Source organism: Berghia stephanieae, chromosome 8 (assembly GCF_034508935.2).
Source record: "Berghia stephanieae isolate SIO BIC M18660-M18661 chromosome 8, UCSD_Bste_1.3, whole genome shotgun sequence".
Classification (NCBI taxonomy): Eukaryota; Metazoa; Mollusca; class Gastropoda; order Nudibranchia; family Aeolidiidae; genus Berghia; species Berghia stephanieae.
This window is the reverse complement of record NC_088367.1, coordinates 22,328,245-22,355,088: the sequence shown is the minus strand read 5'-3', so window position 1 is coordinate 22,355,088 and position 26,844 is coordinate 22,328,245. Positions and strand designations below refer to the sequence as shown.

Sequence of the window (26,844 nt, the reverse complement as noted above, 5' to 3'; positions counted from 1 at the left end):
GGAAAGTCGTCTGAATTATTTTTATTGAAATTTTATACGGACCTAACGCAGGGGTTAAGTGGACGCGCCTCTGTATAGTAAAAAGTATAACAGTTACTTCCCTTTAATCCGTCTGCTGTCGTCTGCTAATTTTCGGAAAGCATCTGAATCTCTTCGCGACCCTTAAAAAGTTATCGATTATTGTAGATGTTTTGCACACGTCACAGGGTGTTTTTCAGTTTTAAATTATAGGCGATTTTGATTATAGATAGTTCGAAGTTGACGTCACTCAGGTCTTTGTTATTGTTTTTTGCCATCCGCGTTTATGAGTAATTCTCACTAAACTGTATTAACCAGACTATAAACGATCATGGTTACACCCAGTTTTATGTGTTGCTTCGTTATACTTCCGGATGGCAATGTGTGAACTCCTAAGCCAAGCGCATACTATCTATAGATAGAGCGAAGATGACGTCACTCTGGCGATTGTTATTGTTTTTTGCCATCCGCGTTTATGAGTAAATCTCACCAAACTGTATTAACCAGACTATAAACGTTTAAGGTTACACAGAGTTTTGTGTGTTTGACCGTTATACTTCCGGATGGCAATGTTGTAAACTTCTTAGCCAAGCGCATACTATCTATAGATAGGTTATAGTTGGTGATGGATAAGTAGGTCTACTTGGATTTGTGGAACCAATGTTGTGAGTTGTCGTTAGTTTATAAACAACCAAGTATGTTTGCCCGAGCACGTGTGAAGACGTGTCACAAATTCCATGTTTTGATTGGTCAAAAATCTACTGGTTAATTCTCACTCAACTGTATTAACCAGACCATAAACGTTCAAGGTTACTCATAGTTTTGTGTGTGGGTCCGTTATACTTCCGGATGGCAATGTTGTGAGCTTCTTACCAAGCGCATACAATCTATAAGTTTACGGAGGCTACGGTCAGGTTATTCGTGGAATGCGTCGTCACCGATTATGTCAAAAAACTGGTTCCAATTTCATTTGGAGTGTAAAACAGCTCTTCCGGCGGACTGGATACATACCTTCAGAGTGATTGCCTCTTATTTCCTTGTCTCAATATAGATAGTGTGCGCTTGGCTAAGAAGCTCACAACATTGCCATCCGGAAGTTTTGATAGAATGAAGTTGATGTCACTCAGGATTTTGTTATTGTTTTTTGCCATCCATGTTTATGAGTAATTCTCACTAGATTATATCAACCAGACCATAACATTTCATTGTTACACATAGTTTTGTGTGTTGGTCAATTATACTTCCTGATGGCAATGTTGTGAGCTTCTTAGCCAAGCTCACACTATAACGGACCAACACACACAACTATGTGTAACCTCTATAGTCTGGTTAATACAGTTTAGTGAGAATTACTCATAAACGCGGATGGCAAAAAAAACAATAACAAAGACCCGAATGACGTCAACTTCATTCTATCTATATGATGGTCGTCAAAAAAGCATCCATCCTCGCTCTTTTACGTGCGTTATCCTAAGAATCTGCTTATACGCCCTGCTACTAAAATAGTTATGCTACCTTATGCTTCAATATTTTGCATGCAACCTATTCATTATTAGTCCTCCGAAGGACGAGTGGCATCCACGGTTCCAAAGCTGCAATCAAAACCTGCTTGTTGACATGCACTCATTTTTACAATGGCCCGAATGCTAATCAGAGAGAAATACTCGAACTAAAAAAGATTATCTAGTATTAAAAATATCGATCCTTCTCTTATCGAGAAAAGGGGTTTTTAAATTCAATCTTTAATATTCATATTCAAAACAAAAAATGAAAGAAACTTTTACAAGATTAGAATTTCACCGAGTTTTCAAAAGTCAAAATTCAGGCCACAGAATAATCGATTTATTCTCCAATTTAATCTGTAATCGATATTAGCATAATTTTTATGTTCGCAGTTTCCCATTTGATAAAAAAAAATGTCGGAGGAGCAGGCACTCATATTAGTGATTATGTTTTACAGAAAGTTGAGTCATAGGAAAAGGCTCTTTACACATATTATTTCTCACTTTACTCATGTGTAAAATGTGTACCAGGCCTGTTATGTAACATCATTGTTTTTGTCATAAATAAAATTATAAGATACCTCGTGTGCGTGATGTTACGTCCTACATATTACGCGTTGCTGTTGGCTCGAGAGCCCTCTAAATTGGTTTGAGCACATTAAGAGGTGAGAATAATATAGGAATTAAAATTGTTCCAACTATTGGGAACCTCTGTGGTGTACTGGTAATTAGAAGGTCTGAGGTTCGATCCTCAGTCGAAGCAGACTGACTTTTTGAGAGTTGTACTTCTAGGCCACATAGGCGCACTAAATTTCTATCACGTGAATCGCCTGTGGATGTTAGGACAAATCATTATGTCATATAAATGTGAACCCCCCCCCCCCCCGCCCCCCGTCTCCTCAATCGGTATTATGTTGCGATGAATCGGAACCCAAAAAGTGGATTTAACATTACAATGATAAGAATTACCAACTTTTATTTTCTTGCATTCTTGTGTGTTTATTGTCTATGATAACGATTAGAAATTGTCCCCAGTTTTCATATTTGTAGCTATTATTCAATAGCCTGCACCTAGTTTATCCCGATATAACACCACTTTGAGACGGCAGGTCACATATATCTCCGTTTCGGCCCGATTACTTTTTCTTTTTTACATATAAGGGCGGTGGGGGGGGGGGGGGGGAGGAGAGGTTGGTTGTATTTTAAAATGTTGTAGCTACATAGATATTTTTTTTTTTCAAAATGCCTTAAATAAAATTATTGACGTTTTAAAACGCTTGGGAATGGCAGCCAACTTGATCTTGTCTTGGGACTGGGGACTGGCATTGGGTTGCTTAGGAGTAAAATTGCTGAGAAGTCTCTAGAGATTGGGAGGATATGCTGTTATTAAATGAGGTGGCGTGTTGTCTTTCAAAAATAAAATTAGTGGACATCCAGGGGAAATACAGGCTATTATTAAGAACAGGCATTTTATTTTATTTTAATTATTATACTACTCTATTGCGGATTTTAACATAGATCGAGACGAATCTTTTGAGCCATCAACGATCAAATTCGGTCCACAAATAATGTCTGTAGGTGCGCGCAAATGAATCTGGCAACAAGGCGACCAGATGGCGATTCCCCCAACATCGAATGGCCGATCATTATGCCCTGAAGATTTTATAAATAAGCATTTGAGTCAAAGGGTGAAGAATTACCCTTATTTTTTTTTTTTAAGTTTTGCAAGTTAATCGTGTCAATCTGGAAAATCTGTTTTATAATTTTTACATTTGCCAGTAATTCTGTGCACCTTGGCAAAATAATAACACGGGCTGTACGGAACAATATTGACCCCAAAAAGTATTATTGCGGCTATGTTGTCTAGTGGTATGACATTCGCTTTCGGATCGAAAATTCCTGGATTTGAGCCTCGCTCGGCGCATAGTTGAGTCCTTGGAGAAGGCTCTTTACTCACATTCTCTCACCGTACTCAGGTGTAAAATGAGTACCTGGCCGTTAACAGCGTTGTCTCTGCCCGAAAAAATTGTAACATCACATTGTACCGTCCTAAATATTAAATGTTGCCATTGACCCGGGACCCCTTGTAAAGCGTTTTGAGAACGTTTAGTGGATATTGCGCTATATAAAAGCTCAAGTTTTAATTTTTTTTAAATCGTATTGCCTCCAAAAGAACACTAATTATAATCTGTTACTAAATAACTCATGTCTTCTACGATTGAAACGATCGTGGACCTTCAATCGAACCTAATGTCACCTCAAACCGACTTTTCCAGTGGGAGAAATCCAGTAATTACAGAAATGTTTTGTTGTTGTTGTTTTTAATTGTCGTTGATAAATTGCCTTTTCCATCAGACCATGACGGAACAACAAATTAATTTATCAGGTGATCTACTTCACTGGGCTCTTAAATGGACCGTGTCGACAGCTGAGTTGGTTAAAAATGGAATTTCTACAAATAATTGAGGAATCCATTCTGGAAAAGTTTTTACCATCCAAGTCAAGTTGATCCCGTTTTTTATTTTTCTTAATTTAATTTTTTTTTCTTAAAAACCTGATTTAAACTTGAGCTTGAGTTTTAAATAAATTTGCACTTTTTAAATATATTTTTATATAGCACAATATCTACCAAACGTGCTCAAAGTGCTTTACAAAGGATCCCTGCCCCACAGCAACACGTACCATGTAGGACGAGACCTGTTAGGCGATATTACAATTTTTTCCGACACACACAACGTTGTTAACGACCAGGTACTCATTTTGCCCCTGACTACATTGAGAGACTGTGAATAAAGAACCTTTTCCAAGACTAAACTATGCTCAGCTCAGAGCGGGATCGAACTGTGGCCATCGTTATGTTATAGCCTGATACTGAAATCCAAAAGGACTTGCAGTTTGACGTCATTATTTGGTTTTTGCACCGTCTAGTGAGTTGTCGTTAGTAGAGCTCATGAAAACAAGTTATTTCATTGGCTGATATATTGAATACAACTCACGATTTGTTTTCTTTTGTGGCAAAAGACTGGCATTTTGACGTCATTTTTTGGTCAGTATCAGGCTATAACTTTCCGAAGGCCACGATCTAACCCAGGGCCTTCCGATCCGAAGGCGAGTGTCATACCAGTAGATCATATAGATAGTTCGAAGATAACGTCACTCACGTCTTTGTTATTGTTTTTTGCCATCCGCGTTTATGAGTAATGCTCACTGACCTGTATTAACCTGACTATAAACGTTCATGGATACACACAGTTTTGTGTATTTGTCCGTTATACTTCCGGATGGCAATGTCATGAGCTTCTTAGCCAAGCGCATACTATCTATAGCCGTGCATACGTGAGTAAACGGCCTTTTGTCTGGGTGAGATCATTGATGCATGATGAACATGGAACTTCTAGTCAAAATTATCTATTCAGAGCAAAAGGGAATACTAGCCGCTAGAAGATGTGGACTGTGAAAATAAATGTAAAAAAAAAAAAGAAGAACAATTTCGACAAATACCAAAAATATCAAACACAGCCCATTCCGGGATTAAAACAATTCTCAGCCAAAGACAAAAATAGTAAAAATTCAATACAACAAGTAAAACGGACAGAATTCAGAAGAGTATATTTAAACTTTTTAAAACAATTTTTCTTATTGGCTGGAGAATGATTATGAATCCGAAACGTTTCGTGTTCGGTATTTGCGACCCAACGTCTCAAAACAGTATTAGGTGCGGCTATGTGGTCTTGTGGTATGACACTCGCTTTCGGATCGGAAGGTCCTGGGTTCTAGCCTCGCTCGGCAAAGAGTTTAATCCTTGGAGAAGGCTCGTTACTCACATTCTCTCACCGTACTCAGGTGTAAAATGAGTACCTGGCCTTTAACAGCGTTGTCTCTGTCCGAAAAAATTGAAATATCGCCTCACAGGCGTTATGTCCCGTCCTACATGTTAAATGTTGCTGTTGGCCAGGGCGCTTTGAGCACGTTTAGTGTATATTGCGCTATATAAATAGCTCAATTTTTTTTTATTAAGTGAGGATGAATTAACTTTCTAAAAGCAAATTTAGAATAAAGAGGATATGAATTATGTACTTTGAGTTGGTGATCACCATTATTCATCAGAAGACTCATTTAATTCAATTTCATATTTCTTTTTATATCAAATTAAAACATATCGTTATTTGTTCTTCATTTTAAAGTAACTAGTAAATTCTGGGGGCCTTATTTTTCACATCTTTATTTTATGCATAGTCGAGTAAGCTCTAAACACTCATTTTAGACCATGACATTCAGCAATGTATGACATTATCTCTATTCTCCATCAAAAGGAATAGAAATTATCTCCAGTTTTTATATTTGTAGTTATACATTCAATTTCCACTACCAAACTCATCGCGACATAAAACTACTTTCAGACGATGTGTCACATTTGATTCTTTTTTTTTATTTTTTTTTTTTTTTTTGAAGCTGTTATTTTCAAGTGTGTTTATTTAGCGGAAATTGTATACCAGGCTCTGAGAATATAGATAGTTCAAAGTTGACATCACTCGAGTCTTTGTTATTGTTGTTGGGTTTGTTTTGTTTTTTTGCCATCCGCGTTTATGAGTAATTCTCACTAAACTGTATTAACCAAACTATAAACGATCATGGTTACACACATTTTTGTGTGTTGGTTTTGTGTGTGTGGTGCCCGTTCAATGAGCGTAATGATAAGTCGATCATCTCAAAATTTATAATTCAAATGTTCAATAAAATTTGAATTCGATTTCTATTGTCTTAATAGACAAGACATTTTTCGACTTCGCAAGAGAAGTCCACAGAGCCTTTTATTTTGACATGGAGAGATATTTTCTGTATTTAATATCTTATATATTTCACTCACTTTTTGTAGAATTATTGCCCAATGTTAAGAGGAGAAAATGATTCATATATATTTTAAGAAATTGGTTTTATTTTTTTTTAAATGAGAGGAAACACCCTTGTATCAATTCAATGCAATTAATCTCACCTCATTGTTATACTTGCTAACCGGAAGGTTGATACACAAAAAGGTGCTAAAATGATGGCGTCTGGTTTCAATTGGATTTAATGAAACGTTATTACAGTTTTCAATAAAACCATCACGATGTCTAATCAATCTCGAAATACACGGAAACTATATTAAATCATATCAATTGTATACACCATGCAAAATTTGGTGACGATTGGCCCACTGGTTTCGAAGCCATGGTGTTCCAAAAAAAATCCAATTTCTCCAAATATGAAATAATAAAAATCTGAGAAATAAAGGGAATGGAGAAGTGGTAAACGAAAAAGAGAATAAAAATATCACAGTGTGAGGGGTCAGGGAGTCAAAGCTATATATATATATATATATATATATATATATAATATATATATATATATATATATAATAGAGAGAGAGAGAGAGAGAGAGAGAGAGAGAGAGAGAGAGGTCGGCAGGCGGGCGCACTAGCCGCACTGAGTTAGCTAGTCTCGTTGTAATCGCCTCATTAGTTGAGAAAAGTGAGACGCACGATAGCCTAAGTTCTAAGTTTGAAAGCCATCTTTTTGCGATCGGTAAGAACACCCAATCGGACCCAATCGGACCCAATCGGACCAAATCGGACACTTTATAAGTTTAATACCGATCAAATCTCGTTCAATACCGACGCTATTTCCCCCCACCCCTGGAAGTGTCAGTAGATTAGCCAATCAAAACTCCAGAAGATTTGTGACCCACCTGAGCCTGCTCGGACAAAAATAGCTGATTGTTTACAAACAATTGAATGAAGGAAGCTAGCATCACTCTGTTCCTTGTCATCGTTTTATTATATTTTACGACAGCTGGATATGTGATTATTAATCTCTAGATTCGCTCAGGCAGACTATGAAAGTTAAATGTTACAAATAGTTTTCTGTGAACTGGTCATAATTTTACTTAACGCATACCATCGATGTTTATACCCGCAAAGCAAATGGCAAATTCCATTCATGGAGAGAGAGAAATAAAATGAATGAATTCACTTTCCTTACTTTATTTTTCTTTTCTTTTTATTGGCTCATGTAGGCACTGTCAGAAAGTGGATGATTGCCTTAACACTTTTAATTATCAATTCCAATCAGCTGGGACGACCACGCCTCAAGGCGCACACTGACATTAACATTAGGCAGTGAGTCCAATTGGGTCCGATTGCGTCCGGTTGGGTCCGATTGGCTCCGATTGGGTATTCTTACCGACTGTCCGTTTGGGTCAGATTGGGTCAGATCGGGTCGAATAGGATTCAATAGTCGTAACGTCACTTCCTTCCTAATGACGCATGGTAACTTAGTAACACTGACTCTAAACTGTCGGAACAATGGCGGACACCCGTATGAAATATTTCTCCGGCGAGCATAAATACGTTTCCAGAGGAAAAAAAACACATAAATTTGATCATGTTTTGACTTTTACACATTCGGATCAAAAGGCATATGAAAAGGGAATGAAACGTTCTAGCCAGCATGAAGAATAAAAAGTAATGATTTTCTTTGTTTAGACCCAAGATGGCCGCCGTTGCCGGGCTCCATGACATCAGACTACTGAATCCAATTTGCCCGATTGGGTCCGATGGGGTCCGATTAGGTAGTCTTATATTTATAGGTAGACTCATATTTTTGTGTGGTTGGATAGCTCAGTAGCTAGTGCGACCGCCCGCCAATCTCACTCTCTCTCTCTCTCTCTCTCTCTCTCTCTCTCTCTCTCTCTCTCAGGCGATGAGTGTCGTGCTTTCTAGTTGCTGATGTCGTATAAATTGGTTACCGGGTTTAGCTCCTTGACATTGAGACATTTCTATTATCTATTTTCATCGGGCACTTTCTCCACATCCTTTATTTCTCATCCATTCATGGAGAGGTTGGGTTTTCTTTTTTTATCTTTTTTTTTCTTTTGTTTTTTTTTTTTTTTTTTGTCGTTGTTGCTTTTTTTTTTTTGGTTTTTGTTTGTTTTTTTTAATTCCCATTATTCATCCCATAGGGGAAATTTGTCTCTAGGGTCTATTCCAAGTGAAAGCTGGAATAACCCAGGCGTCAGTCGCAGTGCAGCGCCGCAAATTGAGCTAGGGCGAGGTGACTTGCTCAAGGCCACACAGCGCAGCGGCGGATGATCGAACTCGGTACCTTTAGGGTACGAAGCAAAGACCGTGCCGCTGAGCCACGCCACTCAGATCCTTGTTATTGATTTTTGACAACCATTTTGGTGATTACTTCTCGCTGAATTATATCATCCAGACACAGTTCTGTGTATTGGTACGTTATATCCGGTTGGTGGAATAATGTGTGAGTATTTTGCCTAAATGCATAGCATCAATAAGATACTTCATTACTAAGTTATTTAGTAAAACTAATGAAAAAAAATCGCTTTCGTCAGATTATCTAAGTTTAAATAATGAAAAATAAACCAAAAACTGAGAAATCTAGCATCAAAATTGATATCATGGATTGCTCATACGGTAGAGTTACAGGCGGAGTTGTCATACCAGTAAGGTCACAGGTTCGAGTCCCCATCGCCGCCGCGAAGTTTTTATTCTCTGTTGTCTTCTGGCACGTTCCTACTCATTTCATTTCTTGTTAAAATTAAAGTTGTTGTAGCTTTTAAAACAGTCGAAAATGTGAGGACCCAGTTGATACTCTGTCACCACATTTTTGAACATTTAAGAAACTATTGCTGCCATTGTGACTTATTATTTATTTTGGATAATTCTTATAGAGAACGTCACAAAAACGACCTTTTGGCACAGCCTCAAATGTAAAACAAAAAACTAGAGGTGCCTAAATGAGCCAATAAAATGAATAGCAAGATAAAGTGAGTAAATGTGACTCATATAAAAGGGAACAACACAAAACAAACGAAGTTTCGGCCTTTGGCCTTTTTCAAGTAATCACGTATTAACTTGAGAAAGGTCGTTTGTTTTTCGTTGTTCTCTTATATATGAGTCACATTTACTCCCTTTATCTTCTTCAAATGTAAACAATGTTTGGTATTTTGTTCTTATTCGAAGCTGTTATTATAATAATTTTCTTCTTTTTTTTTTTTTTTGTTCATTTAATCTTGGAGTCCACACCTTCGAGAAGCTTAGAATGTAAAATCGCCTAACAGGTCCTATGTCTCGTTCTAAATGTTACGTGTTGCTATTGATCAGGGACCCTTTGTAAAGCGTTTTGAGCACGTTTAGTGGATATTGCTCTTTATAAAAAGCTCAATTTTTAACATATTTATTTTAAGAATCGCTTTGATTTCATATATAATAGTTGAATGAAAAATGTTGCTGCTTGAAGCTCGACGGAAAAAATAACAATACGTATTCAATTATAAGCTTCAATTTATTAGACGAAGACAGATACTGTGGACGTTTCGGGTTTCCCTTTTATCAACAAAACACGATGAATAAAACACTAAGAACGAGTGATATTTCAACAATTCAATACACATCGTTATAATAGTTAATTGTTTTAATGATAAATTCACTCTTTGGCCACACGTTACATACAACACGACAGGATATCGTTTTGATGAGAAGGATCATGTTTTCCTCAATTACAGCACTTGACTGTCGTATGCTAAAAAAAAAAAAATACATGTTTTTAGAATTTGATCAGAAAACTCGTCCAAATATTGATTGATTAGAATGAGTCTCATCTTGTAAAAGAAAATAAAAAGAAACAAACGGAAAACAATCTCTCAATTCTGGGACTTTATGAAGTTGACAAAAAATACTTCACGGATTATTTGAAGGACGAGTTTTCTGGCCAAAAAAAAAAAAAAATTAAAACCAGTCGTTTTTTTTCGAGTACTGTACTACCAATGGCATTACCGAAACGAATTACAATTCAAGTCCGAGTTAAAATGAAAGTAATTTTACGCCTGATCTCTTTCGCGGATGACACAAAGCCATTACAAAGACAAAGAGAATTTAAATGAACGTAGCTCTTAATTGACACACACACATCATCAAACAGACGTTAAGTGGATAGAGTCACTAAACGATAGACTGAAATCCTACAGACAATACACAGACTACACTGGAAATAGACCGGTTATAATTTAAGTTAAACAGAGTGAAGATTAACCAGTAGATTTTTGACCAATCAAAACAAGGACCTGTGACACACAATCAAACCAGCTCGGACAAACATTGCTGGTTGTTGACAAACAATAGAATAAATGAAATTGATCTCTCTCTCTCTCTCTCTCTCTCTCTCTCTCTCTCTCTCTCTCTCTATATATATATATATATATATATATATATATATATATATATATATATATATATATATATATAGGGTGCTGCGTAATACCGGAAACAAGTGAAACGAGCGGAAACGCGGAAACGAGCGGAAACGATGAAACAACGACGGTTATGGAAAGTTGACAGCAGTGGGGAGTGAACCAGAGACTCCGAGAAGTGTAAACTGATGTGTTGACTGATTAATTTATTTAATGTTAGATTAATTGACCAATTGATAATGATGAATTGCCACAATTGTAACAAACTGAAAACGAAATGAATATGTTTATGTTGTGTATATCGCACACGTGAAAGAAAGAGAGAGAGAGAGAGAGAGAGAGAGAGAGAGAGAGAGAGAGAGAGAGAGAGAGAGAATACGTAGGAGTGAAATATCTGTTCAATGTTATAGTTATCATATAACGTTATAACAAATGTAATAAATGACACATTGCCATATTTATGGACAATAAAGATCTATTTTTATTATTATTATTTTTATTATTATTATTATTATTATTATTATAACACCAGTGGGGATGAACCTGGGACTGTGGGAGAAGAATATCAGAGGGAAATGAACCTGAGAATATGGGAGATGGATACCAGTGGGAAAAAGAGCGGAAATGAGCAGAAACGACCGAAAAGAAGATTGTGTATTGATGCTTTGCGCTGAGGTAAAATGCTCACAACGTCCGCCAGCTGGATATCACGCACCAACACACGAAACGAAATTTTTTCGAAACACGCCAAAACCCGTCGAAACCGACCAAAGTTATGGAAAGTGGTCAGCAATGGGGAGTGAACCATGAACTCAGGGTAGTGTACACCAGTGGGGAATGAACTGTGTGACGACTTTTGCTTTCGATTGAGAACAAGAGAATGAAATTAGCCTGTAAATATTGACCAGTCAAAACACGGGAGGACACATTCCTCAAGCCCGTTAGACGAGTGGCTGATTGTAAAGTATTTGGCCAGATTATTGGAAATTTTATTCAAAGTGACCTAAATAGAAAAAATTGTTCAGATTTTTTCGAAATATCCAACATCACAATCTGTAATTTTGTTCAGCCTGGCTCATGTGTATGTTTACAACTGTCAATGATGATGTTGTTGATACCGACCGATGATGGTGACGATGACTACGATGTTACTAGTGCGCATATGTGTCAGTGTGTCTATGTCAATATATTCTATTGTTATAAATGTGTAACCAAATGAGAAATTGCCACTTTTTTAGGACAATAAATATATATTATTATTAAATAAACAAAGCAGCGTTTTTTACATTTATTAATAAAATATCCAATCGTTTTTCAGCAACTAGCCATGTCATCGATGACTTGCGGCTATGTGGCCTTGTGGTATGACACTCGTTTTCGGATCGAAAGGTCCTAGGTTCGAGCCTCGCTCGGCACATAGTTGAGTCCTTGGAAAAGGCTCTTTACTCACATTCTCTCACCGCACCCAGGTGCAAAATGAGTACCTGGTCGTTAACAGCGTTGTCTTTGTCCGAAAAAAAATTGCAATATCGCCTTACAGGCGTCATGTCTCGTTCTACATGTTAAGTGTTGCTGTTGGCTAGGGACCCCTTGTAAAGCGCTTTGAGCACGTTTAGTGGATATTGCTCAAGCTCAAGTTTGATTGGACGAAATCCTGAATATAGATTGTTAAAGAGCGATTCAATTCCACATATTTCAAAGTTAATTCCTATTTGCTAGATGCTGTCGATTGTAAAAGCATTGAAGCAAATTGATATACCAGCGTCGAACAGAGAAAAACACATAATACCTGTCAAGATCAAAGCCCGTTATCCTATAATAGAAAAACAAATTCTAAAAAGGTATGGAATAACTCCTCCAGGTTGGGGGCTGTCGAAGGGTTAATACCCCTTTCCGTAAAACTCAAACCGTTACAGAAACGCAGACGGACAAATCAAATCCTTTTTTTAGCTTGGGCGACCGAAGAGTTTCTGCAATGACAGAATTTATGAAGGACAACAGACAAAGCCGGAGAAGAATTAAAGAAGCTGATATACAGAGAAGTGATAAGACATGGAATGAGATTTTTTAAAAGTTAGCTCAGGATAGAGAAGGATGGAAACTGTCTATGGCCTATACTCTGACCCAGGGTGAAAAAGGCAATGATGATGATGATGGAATAACTATTGTAATAAGCTTTTGTTTTAGCTGAAAAATTGTTTTGGGGTTGAAAGTTTCCTTTTTGCAGATCATATAATTTTTGCAGCTAATTGTTCTCCATACATTCACTTAATCAGTATAGCTTTGTGGTATAGTGGTATGGCACTCGCCTTCGGATCTGGAGAGCCAAGGGTTCGAGTCCTATTCTGAGCGATACATAGTTGAGTCCTTGGAAAAGGTTTTATTACTCACATTCTTTCACCGTATCCAGAAGTAAAAAAGAGAACCCGGCCATTTCCAGCGTTAACTCTGTCCAAAAAGAAAAAGTAATATCACCATAACAGGCGTCATGACTCATCCTACATGTTAAGTGTTGCTATTGGTTAGGGAATCCTTGAAAAGTGCCTTGAGCACGTTTAATGGATATTGCACTATAAAAGTGTTCAAGTTTTGTTGTTTCTTTGTTTTTTGCTGGTTTTTTTTCTTTTTGTTTGTTGTTGTTTTTGTTTGTTTTTTGGTTATTTGTTTTGTTTATTTTTTGGGGGGTTTTTCTTTTGGTTTTGTTTATTTTTGTTTGTTTGTTTTTGTTTCTTTTTGCTTGTCTGTTTTTGTTTTGTTTTTTGTTTTTTTGTTTTTTGTTTTTTGTTGTTTTCTTTTGGTGTTTTTTCTTTTTAATCCAACAGAAAATTCGTTTCACCTACCTGAGTTCATTAAGCTCTATAAATAGAATCACAACAGAATCCTCAAACAGCTGATCCCTGTCTGATCCCAGCGTGTGACCTTCGACAAAATGACGCACGTCACGAAATGTGTAAATCCAGCACGCACATTGTCACCCAGCCATTCACTAAAATCCTTAAACAGTTAACAGTACCCCGGAAAAAAATGGTATTTAAAAATTTGGCCAGAAAAATTGTCCTTCAAACATAATATTATATCGATTTAAATCGCGAGGTCTTCCTTCAGTCCCAGGCTTAAAAATGTTTGCCAAGATGAGAATCATTAAAATCGATCGATATTTGAAGGACAAGTTTTCTGGCCAAATCTTGTAAATACAAGTTGTATTTTCCCAGATTACAACGGCAAGGGGTTAATTACCAACGCCGTTACTGACACAATCCTACATAACACTGGCATTACTAAATTCCTTCTCTTAATCTTCTCTCCCACCGCTACATTCATCACTCACTCACACACTCACATAGGCACGTGCGAGAAATTCCCACGAGCGAGTTAGAAAACATTATAATGTAATAATTAATACAGAAAAACGCTGAGCTAATTTTACTAAACAGAGACTGGTGCTATATAATATGTCGGTCTACCTGCTTTATTCCACTTTCTAAAACAGCTATTTTTGTATCTATATTTTTTACCTCTCTCTCTCTCTCTCTCTCTCTATATATATATATATATATATATATATATATATATATATATATATATATATATATATATATATATATATCCCTTTCTATCTTTTACTCTTCATCTTTTTTCTCTTTCCCTCACACAATCTCTCCCTCCATTTCTTTCTCTCTCTCTCTCTATCTATCTATTTATCTTCTCTCTCTTTTGTCTCTCTCATTCTCTCTCTCTCTCTCTTTCTCCTCTCTTCTCTCCTCTCTCTCTCTCCTCTCTATCTCCTCCTTTCTTCCTCTCGTGTCTCTCTCCTCTCTTCTCTCTCCTTCTCTCTCTCTCTCTCTCTCTCTCTCTCTCTCTCTCTCTCTCTCTGTGTGTGTGTGTGTGTGTGTGTGTGTGTGTGTGTGTTCCTTTCTTTTTTGATCTCGCCTTCTCTCTTTCTCTCTCTCTTTCTGTTTCTTTCTTTTCTACTCTCCTTCTCTCTCCCTCCCTCTCTTTCTCTCCCTCTCTCTCTCTCTCTCTCTCTCTCTCTCTCTCTCTCTCTCTCTCTCCTTAATCTCTTATTCAATGTAGCTATCAATCTCTATTTCTGTCTCTTCCCTTCAAATTTGCCCTTATAGTTCAAAATGTTGATAAATACTGGGTATTGTTTGCTTTATATGCTTGTTCGGGTTTGTTTTTTGTTTTTTTACAGCCATAGTGCGGCTATGTAGTCTAGTGGTATGATACGCCTCCGGATCGGAAGGTCCTGTATTCGAGTCCCGCTCTGAGCGGTGCATAGTTGAATCCTTCGTAAAGACTCTACTCACCTTATCCCGCCGTACTGAGGTATAGATAGTTCGAAGATGACGTCACTCAGTTCTTTGTTATTGTTTTTTTGCCATCCGCGTTTATGAGTAATGCTCACTGAACTGTATTAACCCGACTATAAATGTTCATGGATACACACAGTTTTGTGTGTTGGTCCGTTATACTTCCGGATGGTAATGTTATGAGCTTCTTAGCCAAGCGCATACTATCTATAAAACGAATACCTGGCTGTTAACAACGTTGTCTCTGTATGAAAGAAATGTAATATCGCCTAAAAGGCGTCATGTCTCATCCTAACATGTTTCTTGTTTGGTATTGCTGTTGGCTAGGGGAATGCTCCTGTTTAGTGGATATTGCGCTATATAAAAGATCAATTATTTATGGAAATTGCGACATGCCCCTTGTTTCTCTTCTGTGAAGAATATGTGGCCAAGAACCTCAGTACAGTTTTATATCGGGGTGATTCGATGGTACAAATTGAATCTTTAGTCAATATTAACTTTAGTATTCTGGATATTCTGTTATATCATTCACTTGATTATTCTTCTTTTATCACTCATTATTTATGCGGCTATGTGGTCTTATGGTATGACACTCCCTTCGGATAGGAATGTCCTGGGTTCGAGTCCCGCTCTGGGCTGCGCATAGTTAGTTGAGTCCTTGGAAAAGGGCTCTTTACTCACATTCTCTCTCGTTACTCTGGTGTAAAATGAGTACCTGGCCGTTGTCAGCGTTGTCTCTGTCTGAAAAAAAATTGTAATATCGCCTAACATGCGTCATGTCTCGTCCTACATGATAAGTGTTACTATTGGTAGGGATCCCTTGCAAAGCGCTTAAAGCACGTTTAGTGGAAATAGCGCTAGGTTTTTATCGTTTCACCACAAAATTCAGACCTTAACAAACAAATGTGAGACTGACTGGGAAGATGCGGCAAGCTTCGATTTGAGATATGAGCCAAAATCCAAGATAAAGTGTTTCACATAGCAACAAATTTTATTCAGAAAATAAATCATAACTTGGGTTCTAATAGACATAATAAGAACATTTAAAATGGTGATTGATCAGAAAGATGCGGTCTACACCACCGCATACAAAACTCATCGTCTTTCCAGGTTTTCTCAGCCAGCCACACAAATGCCTCCGCAGGATTTTGACAATCGGATGGCAAGACCACATTTCTTACATAAAATTATGGAGAAGGTCAAACCAAGAACCCATCATCTCAATCGTGGCTTGTATCAAAGAGTGTGCAGGGTAACGTGGTTACCAAGAGCTCTCACTTCTCTTAACCGCAATGCTATTGTCGCGTGCCAGGCGAGACAGCGAGGTGGGTGTGCTCCGCTTGTATCATGCGCGCAAGGCTTACTGATACAATGAAGAAAATACGAGTAGAAGACGGAAGATGCTTGGCTTCACCAAAAGCGGGAAGTGAGAGCTCTTGGTAACATAATAATCGTTACCTACACGCTCTTTGCTTGTACTCTTGAGCATCTTGCCGGTCAGCTGTCTCCACGAATCACGATCCTCTGCGGTGCGCATGAAATTTGTGTTGTTTTTTAAAATCACTTTTGGCCATTCGTAGGTTATTTAGATATGTCATTCTTTGTCTTCCTCTAGCTCTCTTTCCTTCGATCATCCCAGATGTTACCAACATTTCTATTCCGTCTCTTCTCCACACATGTCCCAGAAACCATAACTGCCTCTTTCTGGTGGTATCGATCAACATTCTTCCCTTTCTCACCTTCTCCATCACTTCCTCGTTCGTATACTTGTCTGTCCATGACAGCCTCAACATTCTTCTATACATCCACATCTCAAATGCCTCTAACCTCTTAGTGTATTCTTTGTCAAGCGTCCACGTTTCACAAGCGTATAAAAGGGTACATATGACAAATGTTACCACAACTTTCATTCTGGTCTTCAACTTTAGGTTGTTGTTTGACACAACTGGTCGCATTTTATGGAACACGTTTTTTGCTATTGATATTCTTTGTTTTATATTCTCTAAGTCACCAAGAACCCATCAGCATCCAAATTAGTTGGAGGAATAAAATGGAGTTGGGTCGGTCACACATTGAGAAGACCAGAGAGCAACATCACCCACCATTCCCTCGATTAAGGGACACGAAAGATGGGGCGTCCGAAACAGATAAGGAAGTGCTCACTATATGACGAACTGAAGATGGCAGGCCTCGCTTGGAAGGCTACCAAGAATAAAGCCCAGGACAGAAGCAAATGGCGGACGCTTGTAGAAGCACCTATGCTCCCCAAGGAGCGAAGAGGACTAAATCTAAATCAAGTAAGTATTTATTCATTTATGTAATTATTCATTCATTTATTTATTTATTGTTTGTTTATTTATTGATTTATACTTACTTGTTTATATCTCTACTTATTTTTAATCATTTCGATATTTTATTTCTGATATATAACTTCAGACTTTATATTACTCTAAGGTCAATAGCTATGAATGCATATTGACTATAAAGCCAGGCGTGTAAAATCATAAGCAAATATAACTTTTTTTTAAATGAATAAATTGATTAAACACAAACAAAAGAAAATAGATTAATATATTATTTTAAAAACTAAACCAAGGAAATGACGTTTAATTTTGGATGAAATAAGCAAGAAATGAGGCCGCCGAATTTTTCTCTTTTTTTAGAATTTATCTCATTAGATTTGTCCTCTGCCGTTTTTTTTTCTCGAGCTTGGTATGAGTAGGTCTAGCGGCTCTTCTCTTTATTCTTGGTATTTTGTCCGTGCCCGACATCTTTATCTGGAAGACGGCAGAGGACGACAGTGGCGGGTCGTCGGAGTCAGTCTCCGGTGTGGGTTAGCCCAGAAGAACCCACGTCCGACTGAAAAACAATAAATGATCGATTGGAACAGAGCCTGGAAGAAGTGTTTGCTTGTAATAACAGAGTTACATCATTTTCAATACGAGCAGAATTCATATTCGAATTATTTCCAAAGATGAATAGCCTCCAATGTATCCTGACTTGAATCCTATGGACTACAGCATTAGGTCATTGGTGGTTTATAAGTGTGTTATAACATTTAACTTTTACACAAGAAGAGAGTTAAAAGAGTCGAATCAAAATGCATGGGATCGACTCACTATTCAAGACAGTAGAAAATCAGTTGGATCATTGGAAGATCACATCAAAATTTGAGAAATACGTCAGAAATCTCAGATGTGGCATTATTACGGTTTGTTTATTAATACACTCGTGGTATTCAAATTTTTCAGTATATTTATTTTAATTGTAGATATACATAAATTTGAATAATTGGGTGCAGGCCTCTAAACCATTCCGGGTTTTTTTCTCGCACCCGATATTATATATATATATATATATATATATATATATATATATATATATATATATATATATTATGTGTGTGTATGTGTGTGTGCGTGTGTGTGTGTGTGTATTTATATAACAAAAGTAATGAAAAACCAAAACAAAAGACACATATGGATGTCTAAACAAAATCGAAAACATTTAAAGCAAACAAAATAAAAAGAGGCAGAAAGAATTCGACTATGAGGCTATGTGGTCTTGTGGTATAACACTCACTTTCAAATCGGAAGGTCCTGGGTTCGGACCTCGCTCGGCGCATAGTTGAGTCCTTGGTAAAGGCTCTTTACTCACATTCTCTCACCGTACTCAAGTGTAAAATGAGTACCTGGCCGTTAACAGCGTTGTCTCTGTCGGGAAAAAAATTGTAAAATCGCCTAACATGTGTCGTGTCTCGTTCTGTTACGTATTGCTGTTGATTAGGGACCCTTTGTAAAGCGCTTGAAGTACATTAAGTGGATATTGCGCTTTATAAAAGCTAAATTAATTCAAAGTTTGTACACGCGTGAACCTACGAAAATAATAATATCCGCACTGTATCAAACCATATACTAGAGGATTTAATGTCCTTCTTTTACTTATAGTCTTTGATTTCAAGCAGACCAGTCATTCCTTACAGTTTAACTTCTGTCATTATTTGTGTAGGGAAGTTGTAAATACACTATGCTGTATAACAGGTATTATTATTGTCCATCCCCACGAAATAATCTTTTCTTGAAGATAATTCACATACTAAAACGATTATTATTGAAATGGTGAGTACAATTGTATCATTCATATAGTGGGGAGGCCTACCAAAAGCTCCTACATCCCTAGTCTTCTTTCAATTTGTATTTTCACCGTTGGTCTTTTGTCAGGCGTTTATTTATTAAATTTGTCATCATATAAAAGCATTTTTTAAACTCTAGAACAAACCTTGATATATTTTGTGAAAGTTTAAAATTTCCTTATTTGACCATTGTTTTGATTCTCGGCCGCCATTTTGATTTGTGAAGGTAGTGAAAGGTAGTGCAAAGCAGTCCTATGTTGTTGTTTTTTTTTTTTCTATTAGGGTTAGCTCGAGATCGGATGATTTTTTTTTCTATTAGGGTTAGTCATAAGTCTTAGCAAATGTGCTAGGGCGTTTGTTTTTCCTATTAGGGTTAGTTAAAGGTAATCGGTTTTATTGTTTCTTGGGGTTAGTTGAGGGAATATTATTTGAGTTGTTTCCCTTTGTCGGAGCTTTTTCATGGGGTGAATTAAAACGATAGGCTTGGTTTCTTGGGGAAACATAAGAATTGAAGGAAAAGGGAATTTTTTTGCATTTTTCTATCACCTCTTCTCTGACCAAAACTCTAGTTGGAAGGACATCCGTAGTTTCACAGCACATCTCCCCTTACTAGATAACCCGATGAAACATAATGTTTGCCATCATCTGCAATATCGGATCTGATGGGAAAGACAGTAAATAATAATGGCGTCGGTCCGGAGGGAACCGACTCAGGAGGGAACCGACTCAGCAAATTGTTTTTGAAATTAGAAAAATCACACCACTTATAAAAATGAAACTAATCTTAAATAGTAATATTTATTTGGCATTGCAACTTAGTTAATTTCCAAAATCGCAAAAAGATTAAGTAATGTAATAAAAGTACTGTTAAACGAAGTAAATCCTGTCTTCTAGTTAATATATTATGTTCATGGCAAATTAGGGAAAAGTTAAGAAGAAAATTACAGACAAAAATTCTTCCCAAAATGCAGCCTGCCTTGACTGAGAATTGAACCTCAGACTTCCTGAATACGACCTGTCTTTGTGATCAGTAGGTCTGAGGTTCGATCCCAAATCGAGGAAAACTGATTTATTTTCTTATTAGACGATTTGTTCTAGTATTCTGCGCCCTGCTTTGTCTGGTACTGTAACATACAAACGTTTGTAGATTTTGATGTGTCCATAAAATCAACGTGCAGGTCTGACGTCCGAACGAAATTATGGGCCTAGTTTAACATTGTTGTAATGAATGATATTTAACGTTATCTTTTTTTAATGGAGATTTCCATGACAACAAATGAGTCCGTAATGAATTGGGTTATCAGACCTGGAAATCGGTGCGCTTTGCATAAGGCAAAACACATTCTCTGCCATCAGGATATGCCTGCCAGAAAACTCGTCCGTCAAATTATATCGATCGACTGAACTGACCCTCATCTTGTCAAAAATTCTATAATCTGGGATTTCAATGAAATCCCAGGTTTGAGAGTATTTCACCAGACGAGAGTCATTTTAATCGAACGATATTTTATAGACGAGTTTTCTGGCCAAATTTTTAAATAGCTGTTTGTTTTGTTGTTGTTTTTTTATGTGTTTATTTGTTTGTTTTATTGGGTTTTTGTTTTTGTTTTTTGTTTTTTGTTATGTTGTTTATTTTCTTGTTTGTTTTGTTGGGGTTTTTTGTTTGTTTGTTTGTTTTTTGTGGGTTTTTTTTTTCAGAGTACATCATATTCATTCTATCTAATTCAAATTGTATTTAAGACCTTAATATAAGGATTTCGTTCCATCCGACCTGGTTTCGTTGTAAGACGATTAGTTACTAACAATAAAATCAGATTAAATCATGGTTCAATCAAGAAAAATAAGAGAAATGTAACAGAGAAAAATAAGGGAGGCAATCATTTCGTAGTACATTTTACAAATTATAATCTTGGTTGTCTCCCTCAATTATGTTTCGAAGAACTTGATGCCCGAAATAGCAAGTCAAGTAAAACCACATAGATTGTCGCAGTACTGCCATTTTTTGTTTTAATTACGCCCTTCCGCCAACGCATGATAAGATATCGTCACCTAGGCATTCCATGAAAGAATATAGATGAATGATGTCAACAGGAATCACCTATGTTGTTCAAGTGAGCAAATTAGGGGTTAATAATCTTGCCCAAGGAAAAAAACGAGAGTGCCTGAAGCGGGGCTCGAACTTGGGACCTTCCGGATCGCAGTTCAATGTCTTATCCACTCGGTCACCCCCTAAGGCACTTAGATTTTAATAATTTAAACAAAAACTTGTTTTCCTTTTCCATGGAGTGAATCCAACTAAAAAGACCTTTTATGAAGCGCAATCTCCTTCGCAGTCCCCAAGCGCTTTACAATTGTAGGCTTGGGTCTTACTAATTGCCGTCCGGAGCCGTCCGGGTGTCTAAGGAAGCCGTCCGGAGGTCATCTAAAGCATTCTCAAGCCATCCGGAAACCCTCAGAGCTGTCCGAAGTCGTCCTTCCGAAAGCTCCTCGTGCTAGCATTTTTTTCAATTTGTATTTTCACCGTGGATCTTTTGAGACTGATGTCCATACTCACACTATACACCATTGGGGAGGCCTTTTGTAATCTCCTCGTTCTACGGGGAACAACCCAAGCAGGGCTGCGGGCTACCAAGTGTCCAGCACCATGCGGGACAGTCCCGCTTTTCTGTTACATTTATAGTGTATTCCTTTTTAGTGGGGCCCTATTCTTGTGTCTTGGTGAGACTTTTAGGTAATCTCAAACTCGGTACACTTGAAAGTGTGCTCTTGGAATCTTCACCTGTTCCCTAATTGAACCATTTCTCTTTGTCTAACGTTTTCTTGTGTGCCTTTAATTGTAAATCTAGAATATATTTACTATCCCATTTTCTTCCTTTTTACTGGTGCTGAAATGACTAAATGCGTTTCTAGCGCCGTAAAACTCTCAAAAACAAACTGTTTGCATTAGGCGTGCTGATTGATCATGACGATGAATCATGACCACACATTTCCGACGTGCACTAGTAGTGCAATAGTAGTGATAGTAGCAGTAGTAGTAGTTGTAGTTATAGTAGTAGTAGTAGTAGTAGTAGTAGTAGTAGTAGTAGTAGTAGTAGTAGTAGTAGTAGTAGTAGTAGTAGTAGAAGCAGTAGTAGAAGTAGTAGTAGTAGGAGGAGTAGTAGTAGTAGTAGTAGTAGTAGTAGTAGTAGTAGTAGTAGTAGTAGCAGTAGCAGTAGTAGTAGTAGTAGTAATAGTAGTAGTAGTTGTTGTTGTTGTAGTTGTAGTGGTAGATTTTTCATTCTAAGGTGGTGTGTTGTAATTACGTACAGATTTCTTGAGAAGTCAATTGCGTATTAAGTTTTAAAAAGATAGTGACAAATAATCTAATTGTGATAAACTTGAAAGCCGCTTTGTTGGAACCCGCTTGAGAAAAGAACATACCTGGATACCTGGATACCTCTGTATAGAGCTTTTAGACTTGGTGTAGTCTCCTTCGCTCCTCCTCATCTATTAATGATTGGACCAATTTTTATAATTGAACTTGTTTCCTAGGGTGTTGCTTATCTCCAACTCTGCTTTGAATTTATTCAAATTTTTTGCTGATACTGTGGTTTCTTGTAGTTTATTCCAGTTATTTACAATTCTAGATGAAAAAAAGTTCCTTCTTTCATTTGTTTTAAAACGTTCTTTTTTCAGTTTCTTGCTGTTTCCTCGTGTCTGAATGTTCTTGTTTGGTTTAAGGAATCCTGCCTCTACCCTGTCTATTCCCTTTACTATTTTATATGTTTGGATCATATCTCCCCTTCTTCTCCTGTAATCTAAGGTCGGGAGATTTAATTCTTTCAATCTCTCACAGTATGTTTTGTCTTTCAGGTGTGTGATAAGTTTTGTTGCTCTCCTTTGCACTCTTTCCAAACAGTCTTTGTCTCCCTCAAACTTCGGATACCATATGCAGTTAGCATATTCCAGCTTTGATCTAACCATAGTCTTGTAGATGGTAGTCATGTGTTTTGTTTTCAGATTCTTGAAATTTCTTTTCACTATTCCGAGTGTTTTACTAGCCTTAGATTGAACATCTTTAATTTGCTTCTTGAAGTTTAGCTTCCTATCAATAAATACTCCTAGGTCTTTTTCCCCATTGGATTTCTGCAGGGGTTTTTCTTTCATTATATAGTTTGCTTCTCTGTTGTTTTTTCCTAGGTGAAGAACTGCACATTTATCTACATTGAACTCCATCTGCCATATTTCGGACCATTCTTCAAGCTTTTTCAAATCTTGTTGTAAGGTGTTTCTTTCTTCTTCTGTATTAGCTACTCCATAGAGCTTAGTATCATCGGCAAAGATTTTACATTTAGATGATAGATTGTCTGGCAAGTCATTGATATAAATCAGGAAGAGAACTGGTCCCAGTACACTTCCTTGTGGAACTCCACTTGTTACCAGTCTCTCTGTTGATGCTGTTCCATTCACTATCACTTTTTGTCTTCTATCTTTGAGGAAATCTCGGACCCATTTGACTGTCTGATCATTAATTTGATACTGTTCCAATTTCCTGATTAGGCGCCAGTGTGGAACTTTGTCAAATGCCTTTCTGAAGTCGAGGTATATGACATCTAAATTGTTGCCTAATTCCAGGTCTCTCGTCCAGTCATCCATTGTTTCAAGTAGGTTTGTTACTGTAGACCTTCCCGCCATGAAACCATGTTGATCTTTGCTGAATAGTTTGTTCTTGGTCATATGATCAACCATTTCTTCTCTAATCAGCTGTTCCATGAGCTTGCAGACGACAGATGTCAGGCTCACTGGTCTGTAGTTTTCTGGATTTTTTCTGTCTCCCTTCTTGAATATGGCTGTGATGTTAGCTTCTTTCCATTCCCTTGGTAGTCTTCCTTCTTTCATCGACTGGTTAAATATCTTGGTTAGGGGTTCTACTAGCTGCTCTGCTAAGTTTTTTAGGATGTAAGGATGAAGTTTGTCAGGTCCAGGTGATTTACTCTCCTTTAGGTTTTGTAGTCTCTTCATTACTCTCTCTTCAGTAATCGGCCATTGTGTAGTATCTATATTACTTGTTTTAGCAATATCTTCTTAATTTATAATTTATAACATAACATATAACATAATTTATCTTGTCTCATAAAATTTGGTTTAGTAATAACCTTTTTTGCAGTAGATTTGATTTTTAGAAAGCTTTCTCAAATTTTAGAATTTTATGATAGTTTCTTTATTTTCTGGTCAATATTCTTATTTTATGTATCAGAGTTTAGTCCCACGAGGAAGGGGAGCACTAAGAACATTCAGACAATGTATAAATGCTCTGTCACAACAGCAAAGAAGAAGCAGCATACACTGCTTTTTTGTGATTTTGAATTTTCATGAAGTAAAACTTCTGGGGAATTTGAACAGATAATAATTTCTGCTTTCAGCTGACTGAACGAACTGTTGCCATGTCCTCTTAATTGTGATCTAGATATTTCGACACCTTCAGGATCATTCAAACTAAATTGGAGATTGATCCTGTTTTCTTCTCTTTTATTCATTGTGTCTTTAATTTTTAGGCAACACTCTTTGAAAATTATTCCTATTTCCATAACATTTTAAAAAATGGTAACATAACATTGATAAAATAACGTCGCTCGACAGGACCACTTCTTTCCGAAAATGTCCCTTTTCCCATTGCCCACTAAACTCACGCCTTCTGCTAAAGATGAAAATGATTGCTGTGCTTCAGAGCTTTTGAAATAGAAATGGATAAAATTCTAACGACCAAAGAATTGAAAACCCAAAGAATTTTCAAGTCTAGGTCTTTGGCATTGAAGTTTTAAAAAACTCAATGCATCTGTCTACCCATTGATTCGGCATTCAATTACCATGCAGCCTAGACTTAGACCTAAGATATTCCGAATAATAAGACAGACGTCAAAGTCAAACTGAAATAAATTTATATTTTATAAAGAGTAAATGTGATTTGAAAAGGAAACTGCATTTTCGATGACAAATTGAATAAAGTATCAATCAATTTCACGACCGGAAGTCTCAGATTGTGGATTCGTAGACGCTTTTCCGTTGACTTGACAACAGACAGGATGTCATTGACCGTGAGATCAAGACTACCTTCAACTTGCAAAACTGTCTTGACCGTGAGTTAGTGACAACCTTCACCTTGTGGAACTCGGTGTTGTAAAATTCGCTTCAGCGGCCCGAAGTACACATAATTTAAGCAAAATCTAGAGGTGCCTAAATGAGTCAATAAAATGGAGAGAACGATAAAGGGAGTAAATGTGACTCATAGGGAACAACACAAAACAAACGACGTTTGGGCCGTTGGCCTTTTTCAAGTAAACCCGATATATATATATATATATATATATATATATATATATATATATATATATATATATATATATATATATATATATATGTGTGTGTGTGTGTGTGTGTGTGTGTGTGTGTGCGTATGTGCGTGTGTGGATAGACAGATAGAGACAGAGAGAGACAGAGAGAGAGAGTCTATCTAAGAAACAAACAAACAAACAAACGCGGAAGATTAACTTACTAAACATTTTTTTAAAAAAAATAAAATTTGAGCTTTTATATAGCGCAATATCCAGTAAACATGCTCAAAGCTCTTCACAAAGGGTCCCTGACGTCTCTGCCCAACAGAAACACGTAACATATTATTATAGAACGAGATATGACACCTCTTAGGCGATATTACAATTTTTTCGGACAGAGACAACGCTGTCAACGGCCAGGTTCTCGTTTAACACATGAGTACGGTGAGAGAATGTGAGTAAAGGGCCTTCTCTAAGGACTTAACTATGCGACGAACGAGGCTCGAACCCAGGACTTTCCGATCCGAAAGCGAGTGGCATACCGCAAGACCATATAGCTGCAAACGACCTGACATATGAACGCCATATTGTACCAATGTCATAAAATAAAATGATAGTTGGATATCATTGTCATCTTTAGTTTATTTTTTTTTAATAGATGACCCATCTGTTGCAGCATAAATTCTAATCTTCCATATTTTAACTTCTTTTTTTTATTGATGGAGCGTGATTGACGTCACTCAGCTCTTTGTTGTTGTTTTGAGACTAGACAGCTATTTTAGAATTCTCACAAAATTATATCAATCAAACTAGAGTATAAACGTTAAAAGTATTGTGTGTTGGTACGTTAGATCCGGCAGGCGCATCAGTAGAAAGTCTGACAGATTTAGTTTAATGCAATGTAATCCATCATTTTTAAATTTTTTGGGGGGAGATCAACCCGATAATAATTGGAAAATGTTATGATTAAAAAACAACAGACTCAGACTCGCGGTTAAATGGCCTGAATTTACTTACTTCCACTCATAGTCCTGGTAAGTACTTGATGATAATATATAGAAAGAACGTACAAAACTATGCGCACCTTATATCTGGCTTGCGGAAGTTGTGAGTAATTTACCTAAACGCACCAAATAAACAGAGCTAACCATTCTTGTTTTGTTGACACAAGTGCTTTAATTTTGAAAAATTAACTTTAACGTGGTTTAAAAATAGATAGACAGTAATTTTGATAAATGTTACCATTTGTTTCATAACATATAGATAGTTAGAAGTTGGCGTCACTCAGGTCTTTGTTATTGTTTTTGGGTATTTTTTT

General features: G+C 37.0%; 1 protein-coding gene and 1 long non-coding RNA gene across 6 annotated transcripts in view; both read left to right on the top strand.

Moving 5' to 3' along the window:
* LOC144978380 (uncharacterized) overlaps positions 1-26,844 on the top strand; it is a 397,383-nt gene that overhangs the window by 265,566 nt on the left and 104,973 nt on the right. The window lies entirely within an intron of this gene.
* The window catches only part of LOC144978378 (beta-1,4-galactosyltransferase galt-1-like), a 29,819-nt gene continuing 22,023 nt past the window's right edge, over positions 19,049-26,844 (top strand). For 2 of the 5 annotated variants that reach the window (XM_078924331.1, XM_078924326.1), the window contains exon 1: positions 26,571-26,633. In XM_078924331.1, coding sequence (XP_078780457.1) covers positions 26,603-26,633 — 31 coding nt within the window. In that variant the 5' untranslated portion in view covers positions 26,571-26,602. Of the gene's footprint in view, positions 19,202-26,391; positions 26,634-26,844 lie in introns of those variants that run through there. The other 3 variants (XM_078924327.1, XM_078924330.1, XM_078924328.1) reach the window with 3 other exon arrangements.